Consider the following 23,355-nt stretch of genomic DNA (forward strand, 5'->3'; position numbering starts at 1 on the left):
ATCTGGCAGTCCAAAGGACAAATCTGGGCTTGTTAGATACCAGGAGAACGCTACCTGCCCGAGTGCATGGTGCCAACTGTGAAGTTTGGTGGAGGAATAATGGTCTGGGACTATTTTTCATAGTTCAGGCTAGGCCCCTTAGTTCCAGTGAAGGGAAATCTTAACGCTACAGCATACAATGACATTCTAGACGATTCTGTGCTTCCAACTTTGTTGCAACAGTTTGGGGGAAGGTCCTTTCCTGTTTCAGCATGACAATGCCCCTGTGCACAAAGCGAGGTCCATACAGAAATGGTTTGTTGAAGAACTTGACTGGCCTGCTCAGAGCCCTGACCTCAACCCCCGTCGAACAACTTTGGGATGAATTGGAACACCGACTGCGAGCCAGGCCTAATCACCCAACATTAGTGCCTGACCTCAGTAATGCTCTTGTGGCTGAATGGATGCAAATCCCTCCCAGAAGAGGGAATAAGGCTGTTATAGCTGCAAAGAGGGGGAACCAACTCCAAATTAATGCCCATGATTGTGGAATGAGATGTTGGATGAGCAGGTGTCCACATACTTTTGGTAATGTAGTGTATCTCAGACTGCCACTCTAAGCTATTGTACACCATTGCATAATATGGAAACCATTACTATGGAAACCCATAATATGGAAACCATTACTATGGAAATCATTCATATGGAAACCATGTCCTTTTCAGGATCACTTAATGTCAGAACCCAGTTCACACCAAGTAAAACGTACATCATGTATCATCTATGTCCTTCAATAAAATGAATTAACTGTTACGAGACACAAGACTTAGCTTAGCGCCAGAGTTTCTTTCTCTCTGCTCCCGGAGGACCTGAGCCCTAGGACCATGCCTCAGGACTACCTGGCCTGATGACTCCTTGCTATCCCCAGTCCACCTGGCCGTGCTGCTGCTCCAGTTTCAACTGTTCTATCTGTGGCTATGAAACCCTGACCTGTTCACTGGACGTGCTACCTTGTCCCGGACCTGCTGTTTTCGACTCTCTCTAGCGCACCTGCTCTCTCTAATTTTGAATGATCGGCTATGAAAAGCCAACTGACATTTACTCCTGAGGTGCTGGCCTGTTGCAACCTCTACAACCACTGTGATTATTATTATTTGACCCTGCTGGTCATCTATGAATGTTTGAACATCTTGGCAATGTACTGTTATAATCTCCACCCAGCACAGTCAGAAGAGGACTGGCCACCCCTCAGAGCCTGGTTCCTCTCTAGGTTTCTTCCTAGATTCCTGCCTTTCTAGGGAGTTTTTCCTAGCCACCGTGCTTCTACACCTGCATTGCTTGCTGTTTGGGGTTTTAGGCTGGATTTCTGTACAGCACTTTGCGATATCAGCTGATGTAAGAAGGGCTATATAAATACATTTGATTGATTGAGTTTACTGAGACAAAAGTGCATTAAGCTTTTTCATAGTTATACAATACATTTACATTTCAGTCAATTAGCAGACGCTCTTATCCAGAGCAACTTATTACAGTTAGTGGATTCATCACACGGTAGCTTGGACAACCACATAGATATCACGGTCATAGTAAGTATATTTTGAACAATAAAGTAATTATTTGTCAAGTCTGTGCTAATAGGAAAATACAAGTGCGAGTGTTAGTTCTTTTTTTGTATTTTTTATTACATAAATAGATGTACTAAAGGGTCACCCACAACAACTAGGGCAGGATTTCAACACGGAAGGCAAGCAAAATTTGAACACCACTGCAATTTCGTATGCCACCGTAAGAGGTCGCTGTTGACCACACTAGGCGCCGTGTGACGTCACGAATTTAACTTGAAATGCCCTAAAAATCGTCTCTTCTCTCGCCGGGTGCAGTGGCGTGCGCCTGTAATCCAAGTTGCTGGGAGGCTTAGGCTGGCGGATCGTTTGAGCTCAGGAGTTCTGAGCTCCAGTGGACTATGCCGATCGGGTGTCCGCACTAAGTTCGGTATCGATATGGTGCTCCTAGGGGAGCCCGGGACCACCAGGTCGTCTAAGGAGGGGTGCACCGGCCCAGGTCGGAAACGGAGCAGGCCAAAGCCCCCGTGCCGCTCAGTAGTGGGATCGCGCCTGTGAATAGACGCTGTAGTGCAGCCTGAGCAATACAGCGGGACCCAGTCTTTTTGAGTATTTTTTTTTCTTTTTTCTTCCAAACATCTTTATGAATCTTTTGGTTTGCATATGTAACAGAAATATGCAAACGATACACTTGTATCGTGAAGAAACCCACAGAGCAGACGTCAATGTATAATATCCATTGAAAGTACAACGTTGATTCAACCAGTGACAACAATTTATAACGATAATGTTATAATAATGTTATTATTTGCTTCATTTTCGCCCGTTTCTCTGATTTAGCCACGATGTGACAAACATCGAGGCTGCCTCCTGCTGGTGCTCCGGCGTAACTACAACTATCTTTCTGAATACTTCATCGCGAGTTCCAGTAGTGGGCGCTGTTCTGGCTTCATACTGGTAAGCAATATCATTGTAAAGAATTGATTTTCTTCTTTGAAATAACATTCTGTAAATTCTATTAAATTACAATGAAGCCTGAAACAAAAAAAAGTGAAACTTGCAGCAAATCAAATTTATTTATATAGCCCTTCTTACATCAGCTGATATATCAAATCATACTATAAACTCAGTGGTTTCACAAATCCTTGAAAAGAATAAAACAAACCAAATGCATAAACCTTTTTTTATTTTATTTATTATGATTAGCATTTTGTGTACACTGATTACAGTTCGTGGTCCTCGGGGTGGTAGAGTTCACTCATCAGCCGGTAGATGTAAGACGGAGCGTTGCCGCCGATGTTGGAGATGAACAGAGTGATGAGTTCAGGAGGAACGTAGTCAAACACGGGGCAGTGCACGTTCACCTTGGATAGAATCTCTCCTACAGAGACAAACAGAGTAAAGATTCAGATGAGAGAAAAACATTTTTTTTTTTAAATCAGTCATTGCTAGCTTTTACACAGACAAGCGTTGACACTTTGGTTAAGAGTCTCAAGAGTATAAAACATGAAATAAGATCTCAATTAAAGTACTACCTGCTGTGAAGGGAAGCATCTCATGTGGGGAGACAAACTTATGGAATGTGTCCTCTTCATTGGGGAACTGAGAACAGGAAAACAACTATTTCCCTCATTCAATGATAAGGAGCTTTCAGGTGAAAAAAGGGCTCACTGACATCCATCTCCATCCAGAAAGTGTTCATGTTCATACTGAATATCAAATCAAATTTATATAGCCTCCTTCTTACATCAGCTGATATCTCAAAGTGCTTATACAGAAACCCAGCCTAAAACCCCAAACAGCAAACAATGCAGGTGTAGAAGCACAGTGACTAGGGGGGGGGGGGGACTCCCTAGAAAAGGCCAGAATATGGTTGTGAATACCTGAGGCGAGAGCTTGAACATGGGAGCACAGATGATGAGCGGAGTAGAGTGGTGCCTGGCTGCTAGAGCTACAGAGTGGGCTCCATTGACCGCCCTGAGCCCGCCATTGGCTAGAACTGTCTGTGTGCCGATGATAACCTGGAGAACACCACATCTGGTCCATTAACAGTAGTCAACCTATCAATAGTTTAGTAAGAGCCTGTTCTAAAATAAGCAACATCACAGTAAAAATAAAAATGTAAAAATCGAACTCACCTTATTCACTCGGGACATCACTGCAAATATGGCAGCATCTGCTATTACAGTGGTCTCGATGCCCGCTTTGGAGAGACCTGTAGCCATTTCATGACCCTTGGGAGAGGGACAAAGGTCATTACTGTAGCATATTAAATAATTAAATATTATGGAGAGAATTAATTAATTAAATAGATGTGCGCTTCCTTTAGCACTACTGTATATACATATAAATAGATAGAAGGATGATGGATGGATAGAGGGAGGGATGATAGGAGGCAGGGAGGGATGATGGATGGATAGAGGGAGGGATGATAGATGATTAAGTGAGGGAGGCAGGGAGGGATGATAGATGGATAGAGGGAGGGATGGATAGAGGAAGGGAGGGATGATGGATGGATAGAGGAAGGGAGGGATGATGGATGGATAGAGGAAGGGAGGGATGATGGATGGATAGAGGAAGGGCGGGATGATGGATGGAGGGAGGCAGGGAGGGATGATGGATGGATAGAGGAAGGGATGATGGATGGAGGGAGGGAGGCAGGGAGGGATGATGGATGGATAGAGGAAGGGAGGGATAGAGGGATGATAGATAGATAGAGGCATACAGGGAGAGAGGGATAGATAGGGATGGAGGTATAGTTGGATGGTGGGATGATGGGAGCGAATGAGGGATGAAAGGATGGCGTATACCTGGCAGAAGGGGGCACACTCGGCCACGATGACGTGGAACTTGCGTTTCCTCGCTGCGTCTTTGAGGAAGGCCTCGACGGTACGTGAGCGGCCGACAGTCATGATGACCTCGTTGGAGTGGATGTGCTCCAGGGCCTGCATGGCGATGTTGTCTGTGGTGCCATCTGGGAGAGAGGAAGACCGTTAGCTCAGTGCTGCTTGACCATGGTTATACCCATGGCGATGTTGTCTGTGGTGCCATCTGGGAGAGAGGAAGACCGTTAGCTCAGTGCTGCTTGACCATGGTTATACCCATGGCGATGTTGTCTGTGGTGCCATCTGGGAGAGAGGAAGACCGTTAGCTCAGTGCTGCTTGACCATGGTTATACCCATGGCGATGTTGTCTGTGGTGCCATCTGGGAGAGAGGAAGACGACAAGAAGGAGAGTATAACAGTAAGCTCAGTGCTGCTTGACCAAGGATAATATTCTCATAGGATCTTTAGGAATAAGCAGTGTACAGATGAAAAGCACTAGAGAATAGGGGGGGGGGGGGGGCTGAAAGGCGACTTCAGCTAATGCCGACTACGTCCTCCAGATGATACAGAGATCCTCCAGATGATACAGAGATCCTGCAGATGATACAGAGATCCTCCAGATGATACAGAGATCCTGCAGATGATACAGAGATCCTCCAGATGATACAGAGATCCTCCAGATGATACAGAGATCCTCCAGATGATACAGAGATCCTCCAGATGATACAGAGATCCTCCAGATGATACAGAGATCCAGTCTGAGATGTTATTTGCCTTATGCTTCAGTTAAGCGACATGATTATATGATTATATGATTATATATATTATATATTATATCTACCTAGCTCTGTGAGGAGTTCATTGATGGCCTCTATGACGTTAGCTTTGAGATGAACAAACTGTTGTCTGAAGTTCTCCTCACTCAGCCCCCCCGACGTCAGCAGCTTGTGGAGGGACTCCTGCTGCTCGGTCTCCTCACTGCTGCCACGGGACCTGAGGAAACAAAAAAACATAGTTGACATGAGAAGAGAGTGACAAGCTGGGTATATTTCATTGAAATGATCATAGAACAACAAGACATTGTACAGATGGTAGCTTTAACATGAGTAGAGTGGCAACAGAGAGATGTTCAACAAGTCCATCTATTACATAATTAACCAGATTCTGTTTTAGCTAACGTTCCACTCGTTGTACTCCATGGCATATGCTCAAAAAGATGTTTAGCATGACGGGGTTGGTAAGGAGTGGAACAATAGCTAAACAGATTGGTACCCAGACTAGCCTATGATATGGCCAACCATAACAAGTGTATCAGACACCAGATGAACAATGTTGATTACAAAGCGTCAGCCTGTTCTTTGAAGGAATATTCCCCAGACTCCCCCCATCTCTCTCACCTGGCATACTCCTCCCTGATGATCTTGAGCACGCGCCGTACCATGTTTCCCACGGTGGTCTCGGACGGTTGGGCGGCCGTCATTCTCCTTCCCTCGTTGCGAATGATCTCCATCAGGTCGCCTGTTATGACATACCAGAGGATTCTTTGTCATACCTAGTCAGTGAATAGAGAAATAGTAATGGTGTCTTTTTGTAGGAACCCACTCTGCCATGGTTCGTTGGACAAACATATGGGGGAAATTATTAGCGTTTTTTTTTTTTAGGGGTTTCAGGTAAAATGCTGAAAATAAAGTCTGTGGTAAACACAAGCTTAGGATATCTTATCTTGTTTTGTTATATGAGAATCTTCATCAGCGAAAGTCACTTTTTGTGAATTTTGAAGAATTTATGTAATGATTTAAAAAAACTCAAAGCACATAAAGGCTTCATAATTCATTAAGGTCATGTTAACTGACTGGTATTATCACATAGAACAAAATGTATAAGATCTCCTAAGCCTGTGTTAACCTCAGACCTTATTTTCGGCATTTATTATTAATTCCTATATTAATTCCTAATTCCTATTTTCCCTATAGGGAAGGCTGAACGACCCAGAGATAACTTATTTCCGGGTTTTAGGACGACAAACTGGCGAACTCTATTATCAAAGACTTTTAGAAATAACCTAAGATAGACCACAGCCTGTCGTTTCCAATGGGAGTAAATTAAATCATAGTGGTAAAAACAATCAAGGAGATAGTGAGCTCCTATTGACGCGTTCTGGCATTTTTTGCATATTTCCATTAGGTAACGCCCACTATGTGAAGTGCGTGTGTTCAATAACTCAATTCGCCCTTGCTCTCCTAAACAATGCCATTTTTTTAAACTTTGGCAAAGGTTAAAGTAAAAAAAATGCAATCCACTTTGTTTGTTACAGATTCTAGTTTTGGAAACAGAAAACTGTATAGAGTTCAAATGTTTAACGATGAGAAAATTAGCAGAATCTCGGCCAAAATCCATTTCGCGCCATCTTCTCCCACTGGGCTTCCTGTCATCACCATATTTGGTAGTGAGTAGAAACGTCAACCGGATGCTTCACATTTATAAATCCGGTGAAATATCTGTGTAATTGTTCTATCTGTGCTATTATGTTCAGACATAGCGCGGTCACACCATTGACCAGTTTAAAAATTACATCAGCTTCTCGTGGTAGTTCAGATTTTGACAGCTGGCTAAAGTTACTATCGTCTAATAGCGGATAAAAAGTTGGTCACAAATGCTAAATGTAATTTACAAAAACACTTACAGCTAGCTTGAGAAGTAGAAAACCATTAATCTAGCCATCGAATAAACTAGCTAGAGTTCTGCTGTTATAACGTATACCTGCGCTGCTCCATCGTGCTTGGGCTGTTATTCTCCGAAGCAAATATGTGGTTTCTCTGGCCATTTCCCCCGACCCTCGGAGGGGTCCTGTCCCACTGCCTCCCCGCTTCAAATCGGCAAGAAAAGCCTCGATTCGTTCCGTAATAGCTGTTTCCTTGTCTGCCCCAGGCATATTCTTTTCTAAATTCACTTGCTAGATGCTGTATAAAAAACAATTTGGTGTTGTCACAGATTTACTTAAGAGGGAAATTGAACCGGAACTACATTGCGCGTGAAGGAAGGCGCTTCCGGGTCATCATATTAGTCCAACGCTGATTGGACCAAATTATTAGAAACGCACATCTTGCAATATTTTCATAGATTTCATCATTTATTCATAATAATTTTATTAGGTAGACAGTAACAGGTAGACAATACTAGTGTAACCTTTATAAAATTATATATATGATCCACTTATAAAGATGCCATAATGACAAAGATTTTTACAGCCAAGCAGGAGCTAGTGAGATCCTGTTGGTGCCTTAGGGAACTCCTCTGTGAAGCGCTTGTGCAGTAACTCAATTCGCCCATGCACTCTTTCTAAACAACGCTCTTTGTAGAAACGTTGGCAAAGTCTACAAAATGCGCTCCACCGTTACATATTTTAGTTTTGGAAACAGAAAGATATATGGAATTAAAATGTTTAATCGATGAGAACATGCAGAATGTCAGCCAAAACCCACTGTCGGACACTTGGCTTTCTCTCGTCACCAGATTTGGTAGTGAGTGGAAACGCCAATTGGATTTTTCACATTTATACATCCGGTGAAATATTTGGCTCATTGTTCTGTGATAACGCTGCGTGAATGTCCTTTGGTCATCCCATCACAAAATCTCAAGCAACATTTTTTTTGTAAATCCATCCAATATTTTTATTGAATAAAAGCCTAAACACAAACCTTTTCCAAATTGATATCAATCAACATAGAAATCATTGACTGAAAAACATAGCAAATGTTCACTGTTAAATGTATGTACCCCACATAATTGGTTATTGCAGTAGCTTTAATAACAGTGACAAAAAAATAGTTGGAATATATTTTAACCAACTCCAAACCCTCATGTAACTCAGACCCCATAATTATCTCCGAACTAATGTTGGATGGATCTTGAAAGCCTGGTCGCAGATCAGTTTGTACTCTCACTAACTCCATTGCCGTCCTTGTCACGCCAAACCTGACAAGGAGTTGCCATGATTGGACCAAAGAGAGTGGCAACTCAGGCTAGGATCTTGGATGTAAGTGTTGTAATTTGAAATTGATTCCCAAAAATCAATAAGCAATAGCCTGGTCCCAGATCTGTTTGTGTTGTCTTGCTTTGCCAACTCCCATTGTCACTGTTGTCAAACAAACAGATCTGGGACCAGGCTAAAGAAGCAAATAATTTCCCCTGAAATTGCAGTAAAAAATAAAAAATACACTAGCCTACTCAAATGGAATACATCCAAGGAAGAGTTAGGATATTTTCCATGTTACTACAAAACTACCACCGATGCAAAGTTGGCATGTAAAATGGCAGTACAATCCCACTATCCTGATGTTGATGATAGTATAACATGTCTGCCATTTTTTAAGTAATAAGGTTTGACATGCATTTGTGAGTCAGGTTCTAATAGGCAGATTCAAGGGTTCTCAGAAGAGGAATTCATACAGGGGACCACTACTTGGCTTAAAACACATTCAGATGGCAATGTAGATGTGTGGCTGTTATCTTTTGTACATCTTTAAGATAAAATAAAAACTTAAGAACTAGCAACAAGTGTTCTGCTAGAAATGACCTAGTTTTCAAAATGATATTTTTTCTGCATTCAAAATTACAGCCTATTCCTTAAATAGTGCACTACTTTTGACCAAGGCCCAATGCACTTTTATATGGAATAGGGTGCCATTTAAGACAACCAACCATTCATTCCCTGATAACTTATGAAACCCTCTCCCCTAAAATACCTGCCCTGCGATAGCATTTTACAAAATCAAAACAAACTAAAAGACGCTGTCAAATTTTTTTACCAAAACATGTATTCAAATTAATTAAGCAACAAAGCACACAAGTTCAGTGGTTGCCATAGTTTCTCTCTTTTGAGTTATACCACATTCCACCTGCTGTTCATCGAAGGCTTCACTTAAAAAGGACAATATAAAGGGACATCTCAAATGGCACCCTATTGCAATACTTTGACCAGAGTCCTATGGGACCTGGTCAAAAGTAGTGCACTATATAGGGAATAGGGTGCCATTGGCGACGTACAGCACACTATAGCTCGCTTGGCATGGCCAAGACTTTGTACAATATAAAAGGGCCATAGACATTCTCTCAAAGGGGGCAACCATTCATCCCAACAAAATAAAACATAACTCCAAATCAAACTGTACACATTAAATGACAATCTGAGAAATGTAAATAACACATGGAACATTCTCGCTCTCTTTGAAGATAAATCTGTGTATATTCTACATTTCTAGCTTTAAAAAAAAAAATATTTCACTCTGCTGAATGAGCCCCAGGTGTATATAGTTTTCAGAGAATAGGCTACCCCTTTGTGCCCTCTCATACCACCGAAACTAGTAGAGAGTTCTGCTCAACCCTTTGTTTTGTCATTATTGGATAGGTCCGAAACGGTGCCCTGGTTATTCCCTGTATAGTGCACTACTTTTGACCAGAGTCTACAGGCCTTCGGCAAAAACTTCAGCCTATGGGGCTCTGGTCAAAAGTAGTTCACTATACAGGGTGCCATTTCGGACAAAGCCATAGATTTGCTGAAGCTAGTCCGATGAGTTTGAAGGTTGATCGGGTAGCATTGGCTGCTCCTCCTGGGTGTAGTGGTGATGCCTCTCTACTCAATCAGCTTCTTGGCCTTGAAGAAGCGTCGCAGGTAGAAGACCTGCCAGGTGGCCAGGCCAATCAGACAGCACATAGAGAATATGCTGAAGTACAGGACGCGTGTGTTGGTGGATTCTGGAAGGAGGAGAACAGAGGTAGAAATATTGACTATAGTGAAAATTACCCCTCATAGCCTGGTTCCTCTATAGGTTTCTTCCTAGGTTTTGGCCTTTCTAGGGAGTTTTTCCCTAGCCACCGTGCTTCTACACCTGCATTGCTTGCTGTTTGGGGTTTTAGGCTGGGTTTCTGCACTTTGAGATATCAGCTGATGTACGAAGGGCTATATAAATACATTTGATTTGATTTGAGTAATGTAATGTAAAAAAATGTGTTGACGATGAGCTACGACTATGCATTAGAATAATCACATGTATAACTTGAAATTCTGCATAAAACATGTATTGATGTTCAAGGGGAAGATTTCTCAAATGGACAGACTGAGAAGTTCACAATCACACAACACAGGTCCATGTCGGACTAGTAAACGGAACTACTACTATCAGTACTGTGCTCTTCTTACCGTTGGTATCTCTCATCTCCTCCTCCCTCCTCTTCATGTAGGCAAAGTCATTGACGATGGACTCTGATAGGTCCTCCAGTCGCCTTAGCTCCACCTCCAGGGGCTTCAGCTTCTCCACTTTGGCGATCTGAGTGGACGAGAGAGCCGCCAATCAAAAAAAACAAATGCAGGTAGGTGTTTATTGGATTTAAGATCTCAACTTGTTCCGGTGGATAGTGCAGCAGGAAAGGGATGAACATTTATAAATAAGGAAATTCTAGATAGAAGCTTGGACTGTGTCCCAGTTTGTCCAGTAGGTGTCACTCTCGAGCTATGCAGTAGCAGTGCCAGTTTCCCTAGTAGTTCAACATGAACAGGAACACAGTGCAATCGGTCTGGTATGCAGAACGCTTTACTCCTCCTCTCTCTAGTTTTACAGAAGTTCTCTCCCCACAAGCTACAGCTAAAACATATAAACTCAGCAACAACAAAAAAGAAACGTCCTCACTGTCAACTGCGTTTATTTTCAGCAAACTTAACATGTGTAAATATTTGTATGAACATAAGATTCAACAACTGAGACATAAACTGAACAAGTTCCACAGACATGTGACTAACAGAAATTGAATAATGTGTCCCTGAACAAAGGGGGGGCGGGGGGGGGGTCAAAATCAAAAGTAACAGTCAGTATCTGGTGTGGCCACCAGCTGCATTAAGTACTGCAGTGCATCTCCTCCTCCTCATGGACTGCACCAGATTTGCCAGTTCTTGCTGTGAGATGTTACCCCACTCTTCCACCAAGGCACCTGCAAGTTCCTGGACATTTCTGGGGGGAATGGCCCTAGCCCTCACCCTCCGATCCAACAGGTCCCAGACGTGCTCAATGGGATTGAGATCCGGGCTCTTCGCTGGCCATGGCAGAACACTGACATTCCTGTCTTGCAGGAAATCATGCACAGAATGAGCAGTATAGCTGGTGGCATTGTCATGCTGGAGGGTCATGTCAGGATGACCCTGCAGGAAGGGTACCACATGAGGGAGGAGGATGTCTTCTCTGTAACGCACAGCGTTGAGATTGCCTGCAATGACAACAAGCTCAGTCCAATGATGCTGTGACACACTGCCCCAGACCATGACGGACCCTCCACCTCCAAATCGATCCCGCGCCAGAGTACAGGCCTCGGTGTAACGCTCATTCCTTCGACGATAAACACAAAAACCGACCATCACCTCTGGTGAGACAAAACCGTGACTCGTCAGTGAAGAGCATTTTTGTCAGTCCTGTCTGGTCCAGCGACGGTGGGTTTGTGCCCATAGGCGATGTTGTTGCACAGTGATGTCTGGTGAGGACCTGTCTTACAACAGGCCTACAAGCTCTCAGTCCAGCCTCTCTCAGCCTATTGCGGACAGTCTGAGCACTGATGGAGGGATTGTGCGTTCCTGGTGTAACTCGGGCAGTTGCTGTTGACATCCTGTACCTGTCCTGCAGGTGTGATGTTCGGATGTACCGATCCTGTGCAGGTGTTGTTACACGTGGTCTGCCACTGCGAGGACGATCAGCTGTCCATCCTGTCTCCCTGTAGCGCTGTCTTAGGCGTCTCACAGTACGGACATTGCAATTTATTGCCCTGGCCACATCTGCAGTCCTCATGCCTCCTTGCAGCATGCCTAAGGCACATTCACACAGATGAGCAGGGACCCTGGGCATCTTTCTTTTGGTGTGTTTCAGAGTCAGTAGAAAGGCCTCTTTAGTGTCCTAAGTTTTCATAACTGTGACCTTAATTGCCTACCGTCTGTAAGCTGTTAGTGTCTTAACGACCGTTCCACAGGTGCATGTTTATTAATTGTTTATGGTTCATTGAACTAGCACGGGAAACAGTGTTAAAACCCTTTACAATGAAGATCTGTGAAGTTATTTGGATTGTAACGAATTATCTTTGAAAGACAAGAGTTCCTGAAAAAGGGACGTTTCTTTTTTTGCTAAGTTTATAAAGAAATTGGATCAAGACAATATTAAAAATCAGGGTTTTGGCTAGGGGATAGGGCAGTTTCAAATATATATACGAATAATGTCATAAAAACTGGAAAATCACATTTCTCAACCAAGTAAATCAAATGAATAACTTTGTACCGACGCCACATTCCATTGGAAATGATGTACTTCCTGTACCAAAACACAATGACGTTGTCGGTCTGATCGAGGCGTAAGAATAAAAGAGAACAAGTGAAATCAAGCTGACCAGACAGACCAGGTGACCAGATGGACCAGACGGACCAGGTGACCAGACGGACCAGACAGACCAGGTGACCAGATGGACCAGACGGACCAGGTGACCAGACGGACGTCACAGTAGCAGGCCATTGCTTTGGTTACAGACAAGACAGGGATTCCAGCCAACTTGCACTTCCTGGTTTCCTTTCCAACTAGGCTCTACTCTAACACAACACGTTGGCGTTACGTAGCTAAGTACGCACGTACTGTACAGTATTCACCCACATAGGCATGCCCACATTAACACAGACACCAGTAGCTGGCCTAGTCCTCCAACCCACGCATGGGCTTCGGGCTCAATCAGTATGTGTGGGTAGAGTGGATTATCAATTCACAATACAAGTCAGTAGAACAGTGTGTGCAGTGTTAACTCTGTCTTCAGAAAGTGTTCACACCCCTTGACTTTTTCCACAGTTTGTTGTGTTACAGCCTGAATTTAAAATTAATTGTGTCACTGGCCTATACACCATACCCCTTAACGTCAAAGCATAATATATTTTGGGGGGGGGGGGGGTTTCAAACACAGATTCAACCACAAAGACCAGGTAGGTTTTCCAATGCCTTGTAAAGAAGCGCACCTATTGGTAGATGGGTAAAAAGAAAGCATACATTGAATATCCCTTTGAGCATGGTGAAGTTATTAATTACACTTTGGATGGTGTATCAATACACCCAGTCACTATAAAGATACAGGCGTCCTTCCTAACTCAGTTGCCGGAGAGGAAGGAAACCGCTCAGGGATTTCACCATGAGGTGAAATGGTGACTTTAAAACAGTTACAGAGTTTAATGGCTGTGATAGGAGAAAACTGAGGATGGATCAACAACATTGTAGTTACTCCTTAATACTAACCTAAATGACAGAGTGAAAAGAAGGACGCCTGTACAGAATATAAATATTCCAAAACATGCAATAAGGCACTAAAATAATACTGCAAAAAAATGTGGCAAAGAAATTACCTTTATGACCTAAATACAAAGTGTTATGTTTGGGGCAAATCTATATTTTCAAACATGGTGGTGGCTGCATCATTTCATGGGTATTCATGTCATCGTTAAGGACTAGGGAGTTTTTTTTTTTGTTGAAAAAAGGAACGGAATAGAGCTAAGCACAGGAAAATTCCTAGAGGAAAACTTGGTTCAGTCTGCTTTCCACCAGACACTGGGAGATGAATTCACCTTTCAGCAGGACAATGAACTAAAACACAAAGCCAAATCTACAATGGAGTGGTTAACCAAGAAGACAGTGAATATTCCCGAGTGGCTGACAGAGCATCAAATTAAGTCTTTTTTTTGGTCCACCAGCCACTGTGGGAAGTAGATTATTATTCTTTTTAATCTACCAGCCACTCAGATTTTTTTTTACCAGACAAAATATTTTTTGCCCACTAAAATTACACCGACAAAACACACAAAAACAGATGAACATGCTTTATAATGTTTCTAAAACAATATATGTATTACTAGTAAGAAGTAATGTGGTATATTGTTTAATTTCATCTTTTGTGACCTGGGTCTTTTAACCCCCCCCCAAAAAAAAATTCACCTGCCCCTTTAAGGTTACCGTGGTAACGTGACTCCAGTCATGTTTGTACCTGTGAGATTGAGTTTGAGTAGTTGAAACGCCATCTCTTCTCTAGCAGTTGAAACTCAAACATAGAAAAACAATCTAGCTTGTGAACAAAATAATGTAAATAGCCAAGAAACACAAGGACAAAGTCTCACTTTCGTTTCAAGTAAATTAAACCTATTTTTTATGCCTGTGCGCAGCGCTTCTAAAAATCAATCTTCCACTCAGCTCTTCAGGTGTGCACAGCTCCCAGCCAGGCAGAGATGCAGCACGAGGTGGAATAGGCTATATAGGATTCCTACTTCTTTTGACTTTGGGCGATTGACATACCAGCTATGAAACAAAACAGCGGAAATACTTTGAAAACAGCTACCGCAGCATATATGTTACTATAAATGTGATATGACTTTCCTTTTTCTTTTCACAAATGCAAGTGAAACGCTCACACAGCGGAGCCCTCACTTCCCACCAACATGGCTGGTGAAATAGACTTCTTAGCCGCCAATGCCAAAATCTACCCACATTTGGCAGATGTTCATTTTAAGCACTGGTGGCCGAGTTACGGTTTTGACTTAAATCTACTTAAATCTACTGCAAGACTTGAAAATGGCTGTCTAGCAATGATCAACAACCAACTTCTTGACAGAGCTTGAAAAAAAATGTTATTATGTGCAAATATTGTACAATCCAGGTGTGCAAAGCTCTTAGATAAGTACCCAGAAAGACTCACAGCTGTAATCGCTACCAAAGGTGATTCTAAAATGTATTGACTCAGGGGTGTGAATACTTATGTAAATTAGGTATTTCTGTATTTACATTTAATACATTTCCCCCCCCCCCCCCCCCCCCCCAAAAAAAAAACGTTAAAAAATTGTAACAATTTCTAATTTTGTCATTATGGGGTATTGTGTGTAGATGGATGAGAATTTAATTTTAATTTAATACATTTTGAATTCCGTCTGTAACAACAAAATGTGGAATAAGTCAATAGGTTTGAATACTTTCTGAAGGGCCAACACACCTTGTTCTAATACTAGCCCAGTGACTCAATCATCATAACAATCAATGGGAGCCCCATGACATGACATGACCTTTTTTTCTCCTTCATTTTTTAGATTGTCTAGTTTTTATTTTTGGTGGTTGTTAGTTCTCAAAGAAGATGATCTTATAAATATATTGTATATCTCCATTAACGTTTTTGACGTACTTTATATCCGTTTACATTAGCTAGGTTTACATCCAAATGACGACATTTTCATGCAAATATTCTAATAATCTACATTTAAAAACAATATATGAGCATTTTCCAACCATGTTGTTTCCATTAAACTGACTTTTTGTGGATAAAAAGCTGCGCGTGATGATGTAGTGCACATAAAAATAACTTTAGTGATTCAATTCTTCATTTTAATATATATATATATTTTTTTTTTAAACAAGTTAAATGGGTTTCCATCTAATTTAACTCTACTGCGTTATATAGCGAATGTGCCCACTCTGGTCTTGGCATGTGCGCTCTAGTCAACAGCTTCGCTGATACAGTTCGGGTAAACTACCTACAGTACAGGAGATTATTATGGACAAAAGAGCTAGATCATTTTTATTTGTCAAAACGGCAGTCAACCATCGATTATCACCAGAATAAGACCCTCGATCATCACCGTGCACTTTCACCACCTTGTGAAAATCATCATCATTTATTTAATCTGTAATCTAATAAACTGCATGCCTTTCCCCGAGTCGTAGTGGTAGGACCACACACCATGTCATCGCGTGACTCCCAAGTTTACTTCAATATTCGTTATTATATCAATATTTGCGCATAAAGACGTTTCCACCGCCATTTCACTCAGAATTAATTTTCCAGACACAACAAAAAAAAATCCCACCTTGTCTAAGATATATATTGTTTTGTTGAAATTTGGAATGTTTACAGTGAAATTTGCTGTTTCCATCAGGCCCGTCGTGGCAATTTTATCCGACGTACTTAACTCGCATTAAAAAAAATTTGAAAGGAAACCTGGTTACTGAAAACGTTCTGTCATCCCCAAAATTATTTAGACTTTTTTTTTTTTGTGGCGGCACCTTACATTAAATATTTTGTCCCTCAAAATCTGATGAAATGCTTCCTAAGTCCCTACCAAAATGTTGGCACCAAATTAACAAGTCATACTATTCCAGCCCAGTGTGCAGAGGGGCTTCTTTAAACAATTTCAACTATCATTTAACATTTCCAAGACACTGGGCCTGCGAAGCAAATAAGCAATCCCTTTGTGGTGCAAGAGTGTACGTGCATTTCAGTTTCACTTTGAAGCAGTACCAGCAGCAGTACCAGCGACTCACCTCTTCATAGTTCTTGGCCTCCACTCCGTGCTTCATGTCCAGATTAAGCAGCTGGTCGGGGATCCTCCCAGTTCCTGGGTGACAGACACACACATCATTTACAAGGCATGGATGGCTTTACTCAGCTCATTCAATAACAGCAAGCAATAATACAAGTTGGAAGGACTCCTTCCAGGTCACATGGACCGCGTTCGGCAGGACACAATGTTTTGTTTCATTCAGATAGAAATATGCTATGTAGAACAAACAATATTTTGTTTCATTCAGATAGAAATATGCTATGTAGAACAAACAATATTTTGTTTCATTCAGATAGAAATATGCTATGTAGAACAAACAATGTTTTGTTTCATTCAGATAGAAATATGCTATGTAGAACAAACAATGTTCCCATTTCTATCTGAAACAGAGTTTGGGTCCTGAATGTGACCCAGCTATAAACCTATCTCGTCCTAACTTATCCCCTGCTGCGTCATTCACTTATTGGTTGCTGACTGACTGGCCTCCATTAAGTGTTTAAACAGAGTAGTGTTCTCAGAACCCTGACCCAAATGTTGCATGTGCTGACCAGCGATAGCCTGAAATCCAGAACAGATGGGTACCCACTACTTGTGGTGTAATGCAGTTAAGCTATCAATTGCATTGAACAATGCCTGCTCCTTGCAAACATCTAGGTTAAGGATTACCATCACTTTAAGTACCACAAAATACATACTATTCACTTTGACTTACCCATGGGCGATTTGCTCTCAAAGCACACTTCAAACATGTCATAATCCTCTGTCGTGAAAGCAAACTTCCCTTTCGTTGCACTTTCCTTTGAGTATAGAATGTGTCCCGACGAGTCTGTGATCTAACGTTAAACACAGATGATAATACAACAACATAAAAAGGCAAAAAATACAACACGTGTATTGACAGCTGGTGCATGAGTGTTGCAACGGGCAATGTTTACCCAATGGCGTGTAATATAAACTCTCTCACACAACATCAGCTAACTTTGTCCATGTAGTAGGCAAATTATAGACTTGTATGATTATGATTTGTATGAGTTGTCAAGTCTTATTCTAACCCTGCATTCACTTTGTTGACATCACCGTCATGAGCAAGATTCTACAGCATGCTAACATCGCTAGCTAACTTAGTAGCTACACGTATCACAAAGTGGATGGGGGAGTTAAGACTGACGTGTAACATCCTGAATGAGTTTTCACCAACTCAACTGATACTAAACATTGAAATAAAATAGTTAAGTTTAAATTCCTTTACGTATGTAATATTATACACACTTCGTTTGATAAAATGTACAATTCTGCTATTTCAATCAAAACCATTTAAAAGCGCAAGAACCAGGAAAGACCTGTCACAGGCCCAACCAGGCTAACGTTAGCTACCACGCTAACATTAGTTAGCAAGATAACAGCAGCTGTCAACAAGACTTAGCTAGCCAGCTGTTATGAATAGCAATTTATATGAATACGGTTGCATTTCCACGTATTGTTTTAAAGTCACTTCTCATCAGAAAATGATATGACCAAACTGCGTTTGGGCCTTCACTGTTAACAGTTAGTAGCTAGTTAGTTTAGCTTAGCCGTCAGTACCGTATTGCCAGCAGCATCAAACTCACCTTCAGGTTGGTTTTTGTGTTGGACTGGTCGCTGATTTCATACTCCCCCGTGACGAGCACGTCTTTGTGGATCTCTTCCCGTAAACATTTCCTTGAATTTACCGGTAAAAAGAACGAAATTGATAATACCGATTCAATGAGAACCGGTAAAAGCAGCAGGGTAGCGAACCGAGCCATGGCTACTAGCCGAAACAAACATGCGCAACCGCTAGCAAACTACTGCAGCTTGGCTTAAAGAACTCGCTCTACGCCTCGGATCTCTCCATAGCGCCGCAACCGTAAAGGAGGTCTGTGAGAGACCAAATGGATGGATGTTTCCACTAGTTACCACAGCCACTAAGTCAAAATTGGTTACATCTTAAAAATGTATTCAAGGATGGAGTTAGGCATGAGGTTATAAATGTGGTTAAGGGTAGGGTTCATGTCAGGGTTAGGTTTAAATCATATTTTTGTATATATCATATACTTGTAGAAATTGGGTTTAAGACTTTGTGGCTGTGGTAACTAGTGACGACCGTGGCTGAACGGATGGATGGATCGATAGACAGATAGATTACACAATAACCTAACCAGACAGTACAGTAAGTGTTTAATCCTCAACAGCATTACTATTATTTTCTCGTCAGCAGCAGCTCAGGGATTAACCAATTCGGTTTGATGGAGTTTATTCGTTTCCAGGGAAACCTCCCCTTCCGGATCCCCTCGAGAGAACACATCACTCCACTCAGGATGCTTCTCAAATGGCACCCTATGCTCTATTCAGTGCACTACCCCCGCTTAGTAGGTCAAACAACCCCTCTGAATGTCACTCTCCCTGACAGTTTTCTGAAGTGCCATTAACCACATGTTTGATGTTATTTAACCACTATTTATTTAGGTTAGTCTCACTGACTGGGATCCAATCTATTACCACAATAGATCTGGATTGGGACCAATTCCATTTCAATTCCAGACAATTCAGAAAGAAAACCAAATTACAAATTCCCAACATTTCCTAAATGAAAATCATTGAAGAAAATTGGAATTTCAGTGTACTTCCTTCGCCCATCCCCTGTGTATTTATACCCGTGTTCTCTGTTTGTCTGTTGCCAGTTCGTTCTTGTTCGTTAAAACCTACCAGTCTTTGTTTTCCTGCTCCTGCCTGTTTTCCTGCTCCTGGTTTCCAGTCCTTCCCGGTTTTGACTGTTCTGCCTTCCCTGACCCTGAGACTGCCTGCCGTTTTGTACCTTACCTCACCGTTCTGGATGATTGACCCCTGCCTGCCCTGACCTGTCGTTTGCCCGCCCCTGTTGTTGTAATAAACTCTTGTTACTTCTACACCGTCTGTATCTGGGTCTTATCTAAATGTGATAGTGTGTGTAGCATGAATGAGTGATTGAGTGTGTGCTAAGGTGCAGAGAATCAGAGCAGGTGGTCAGTCCTGTTCAACTGTTCAGCAGTCTGATGACTTGTAGATAGAAACTGTCTCTGAGCCTGTTGGTGTCAGACCTCATGCTCCGATACCGTCTGCCTGGCAGTAAAGGAGTGAACGGCTGGAGGGTGTGGGGTCCCTGATGATGCTGTGTTCCTTCCTCAGGCACCGTTTCGAGTAGATGTCCTGGATGGGTGGGAACACGTTGCCAGTGATGTACTGGGCCGTCTTTATCACCCGCTGGAGGGCCACGGTCCGAGTGATGTACTGGGCAGTCTTCACCACCCTCTGGAGGTCCACGGTCCCAGTGATGTACTGGGCCGTCTTCACCACCCTCTGGAGGGCCACGGTCCCAGTGATGTACTGGGCCGTCTTCACCACCCTCTGGAGGGCCACGGTCCCAGTGATGTACTGGGCAGTCTTCACCACCCGCTGGAGGGCCACGGTTCCAGTGATGTACTGGGCCACGGTCCCAGTGATGTACTGGGCCGTCTTCACCACCCGCTGGAGGGCCACGGTCCCAGTGATGTACTGGGCCACGGTCCCAGTGATGTACTGGGCCGTCTTCACCACCCTCTGGAGGGCCACGGTCCCAGTGATGTACTGGGCCGTCTTCACCACCCTCTGGAGGGCCACGGTCCCAGTGATGTACTGGGCCGTCTTCACCACCCTCTGGAGGGCCACGGTCCCAGTGATGTACTGGGCAGTCTTCACCACCCGCTGGAGGGCCACGGTCCCAGTGATGTACTGGGCCACGGTCCCAGTGATGTACTGGGCCGTCTTCACCACCCTCTGGAGGGCCACGGTCCCAGTGATGTACTGGGCAGTCTTCCCCACCCTCTGGAGGGCCACGGTCCCAGTGATGTACTGGGCAGTCTTCACCACCCTCTGGAGGGCCACGGTCCCAGTGATGTACTGGACATCTTCACCACCCTCTGGAGGGCCACGGTCCCAGTGATGTACTGGGCAGTCTTCACCACCCTCTGGAGGGCCATGGTCCCAGTGATGTACTGGGCAGTCTTCACCACCCTCTGGAGGGCCACGGTCCCAGTGATGTACTGGGCCGTCTTCACCACCCTCTGGAGGGCCACGGTCCCAGTGATGTACTGGGCAGTCTTCACCACCCTCTGGAGGGCCACGGTCCCAGTGATGTACTGGGCAGTCTTCACCACCCTCTGGAGGGCCACGGTCCCAGTGATGTACTGGGCCGTCTTCACCACCCGCTGGAGGGCCACGGTCCCAGTGATGTACTGGGCAGTCTTCACCACCCTCTGGAGGGCCACGGTCCCAGTGATGTACTGGGCAGTCTTCACCACACGCTGGAGGGCCACGGTCCCAGTGATGTACTGGGCAGTCTTCACCACCCGCTGGAGGGCCACGGTCCCAGTGATGTACTGGGCAGTCTTCACCACCCGCTGGAGGGCCACGGTCCCAGTGATGTACTGGGCCGTCTTCACCACCCTCTGGAGGGCCACGGTCCCAGTGATGTACTGGGCCATCTTCACCACCCGCTGGAGGGCCACGGTCCCAGTGATGTACTGGGCCACGGTCCCAGTGATGTACTGGGCCGTCTTCACCACCCTCTGGAGGGCCACGGTCCCAGTGATGTACTGGGCAGTCTTCACCACACGCTGGAGGGCCACGGTCCCAGTGATGTAAATGAACAGCGTTCTCACATACACTGGGTGTATGAAACATAGCTCTTTCCATGACACAGACTGAACAGGTGAATCCAGGTGGAAGCTATGATCCCTTATTGACGTCACTTGTTAAATCCACTTTAATAACTGTCGATGAAGGGGAGGAGACAGGTCAAAGAAGGATTTTTAAGCCTTGAGACAACTGAGACATGGATTTTGTTTGTGTGCCATTCAGAGTGTGAATGGGCAAAATAAAATATTTATGTGCCTTTTAACAGGGTATGGTAGTAGGTGCCAGGCGCACCGGTTTGAATGTGTCAAGAACTGCAATGCTGCTGGGTTTTTCACACTCAACAGTTTCCCGTGTGTATGAAGAATGGTCCACCACCCAAGGGACATCCAGCCAACTTGACACAACTGTGGGAAGCATTGGAGGCAACATGGACCAGCATCCCTGTGGAACGCTTTTTCGACACCTTGTAGATTCCATGCCCCGACGAATTGAGGCTATTCTGAGGACAAAAGGGGAGCATGCAACTCAATATTAGAAAAGTGTTCCTGATGTTTAAGGGCACTCAATGTATGTGTTCCTCTTCCACAAGGAATAGATGGCGGGATGACGCAATCATGTCTCCACACCCTCCAGATATATTGCCCTCCCTTGTCTGAGTCAATGAGCTTTATTACTGGAGCTCCTGTACAAACAACTATTATAGACTCCAGTCATTGATACTGTATATGTCACTCATGACGTCATCTCTCATTGACAGACTACGTAGCACAATTGGTATCGTGCATCTGATCAAACTAAAGCAAATGTGTTAGTTAACTGAGATTACGCCATGTGCTGTGGATGCTGTATTTACCTAGAATGTATTTCAACACCAGATATCAGACTGGTCATGCGTGGTCATTGCTTAGTGACAGCATGGAAAGTTTTATTTTATATAGGCCTATAGATAAATATCATCACAGGTATCAAATATGACACAGACATCCTCTCCCTTGACAGTGTGTATGAGAAATAGGTCATTCACATTTGTGTCATTATACATTTATATATGAGACATTACCAACGGTGGCCTGTGGAGATTTTTCTGTGTCTGTGTCTATTTGATATCATAAGCAAACTGTATTATTTTGTGATTGAGTCAGAAAATAAAGAGACAGAGGAGATGTAAATCATTTTTTCTTGGATTTCAAAAGAATTCCATGTCCTGACTCCTGGGAGTTAGGAGGTGTCAAAGGATGAGGATGGGTCTACCAATGAAAATGGAGATGGCAGGGAGACGAACTCAGCTCTCCCCCTCTCCATCATTACTGCACTCAGAATTACATCCAGCCGCTTATTCTCCCTCTCTCTCTCTCTCTCTCTCTCTCCCTCTCTATACTTCCGCTCTTTACCTCTCCCTCTCCATCCTTCTGCTCTCTCTCTACCTCTTCCTCTCTCTCTCTCTCTACCTCTTCCTCTCTCTCTTTCCCTTTCTCTCTCCCTCTCTCTACATCTCTATCTCCCTCCTTCTTTTCCTTTGTTCTCTCCCTCCCTCTGTTCTTTATTCTCAGACATACACTGCTGCCTGCTTCCTCCCCTGGGTTGCAGCATCGACGCAGGTTGGCGTCACAGAGTTCTAATTTTACTGCTGTTGATGCTGATGTTAAAAGAAGCGACGAGCACCTGCTATTCCTGCCTCCGCTCCTTCTCCCTGGAGCTGGCAAGGCATATTAATAGTGACAGTTATTACTAACACACTGTTTGAGCTGAGAGAAACATTGGAGCATCACTCGCTGCTGAGAGAAAAATGCTCTAAAAAGCTCCAAAGAGATATCTACTTTTGTCGAGGGGGGGGGGCAGGTATTTTGTCAGATCTTAAAGGTGTTGAGTGTGGGGCGCTGAATGCTTACGACATGAAGAGGATAGCGTCAGTAAGACTAGTCTCTCTCTCTCTCTC

The 23,355-nt window shown here is 43.6% G+C and overlaps 2 protein-coding genes across 2 annotated transcripts; both read right to left on the reverse strand.

Annotated features, from left to right (window-relative positions):
- Positions 1-2,714: 2,714 nt before the first annotated feature.
- LOC120019202 (translation initiation factor eIF-2B subunit beta-like) lies at positions 2,715-7,401 on the reverse strand. Its single transcript, XM_038962519.1, has 8 exons — positions 7,127-7,401; positions 5,764-5,884; positions 5,208-5,359; positions 4,352-4,515; positions 3,680-3,775; positions 3,425-3,562; positions 3,077-3,143; positions 2,715-2,922 (listed from the first exon to the last, which is right to left on the reverse strand). The coding sequence occupies exons 1-8, from the start codon at positions 7,296-7,298 to the stop codon at positions 2,765-2,767; spliced, it is 1,068 nt and encodes a 355-aa protein (XP_038818447.1). The 5' UTR covers positions 7,299-7,401; the 3' UTR covers positions 2,715-2,764.
- A 609-nt stretch (positions 7,402-8,010) lies between these two features.
- Positions 8,011-18,605, reverse strand: tmed10 (transmembrane p24 trafficking protein 10). The gene is made up of 5 exons (XM_038962520.1): positions 18,356-18,605; positions 17,461-17,581; positions 16,729-16,802; positions 10,566-10,692; positions 8,011-10,120 (listed from the first exon to the last, which is right to left on the reverse strand). The coding sequence occupies exons 1-5, from the start codon at positions 18,530-18,532 to the stop codon at positions 9,999-10,001; spliced, it is 621 nt and encodes a 206-aa protein (XP_038818448.1). The 5' UTR covers positions 18,533-18,605; the 3' UTR covers positions 8,011-9,998.
- Positions 18,606-23,355: the final 4,750 nt, after the last annotated feature.

Source organism: Salvelinus namaycush, chromosome 24, assembly GCF_016432855.1.
Source record: "Salvelinus namaycush isolate Seneca chromosome 24, SaNama_1.0, whole genome shotgun sequence".
In the NCBI taxonomy this organism is placed as follows: Eukaryota; Metazoa; Chordata; class Actinopteri; order Salmoniformes; family Salmonidae; genus Salvelinus; species Salvelinus namaycush.

What these genes read in the sequence shown, in the direction of transcription:
- LOC120019202 (XM_038962519.1), bottom strand. Translation starts at nt 7,298, where the DNA reads ATGCCTGGGGCAGACAAGGAAACAGCTATTACGGAACGAATCGAGGCT. An exon ending in ATCAGGGAGGAGTATGCCAG is followed by an intron (nt 5,360 to 5,763) that starts GTGAGAGAGATG and finishes TTGTTTCCTCAG; the next exon opens with GTCCCGTGGCAGCAGTGAGG. An exon ending in TGTTCAAGCTCTCGCCTCAG is followed by an intron (nt 3,144 to 3,424) that starts GTATTCACAACC and finishes TCCTGTTCTCAG; the next exon opens with TTCCCCAATGAAGAGGACAC.
- tmed10 (XM_038962520.1), bottom strand. Translation starts at nt 18,532, where the DNA reads ATGGCTCGGTTCGCTACCCTGCTGCTTTTACCGGTTCTCATTGAATCG. An exon ending in ACACAAAAACCAACCTGAAG is followed by an intron (nt 17,582 to 18,355) that starts GTGAGTTTGATG and finishes GTTTAACGTTAG; the next exon opens with ATCACAGACTCGTCGGGACA. An exon ending in AGGCCAAGAACTATGAAGAG is followed by an intron (nt 10,693 to 16,728) that starts GTGAGTCGCTGG and finishes TCGTCCACTCAG; the next exon opens with ATCGCCAAAGTGGAGAAGCT.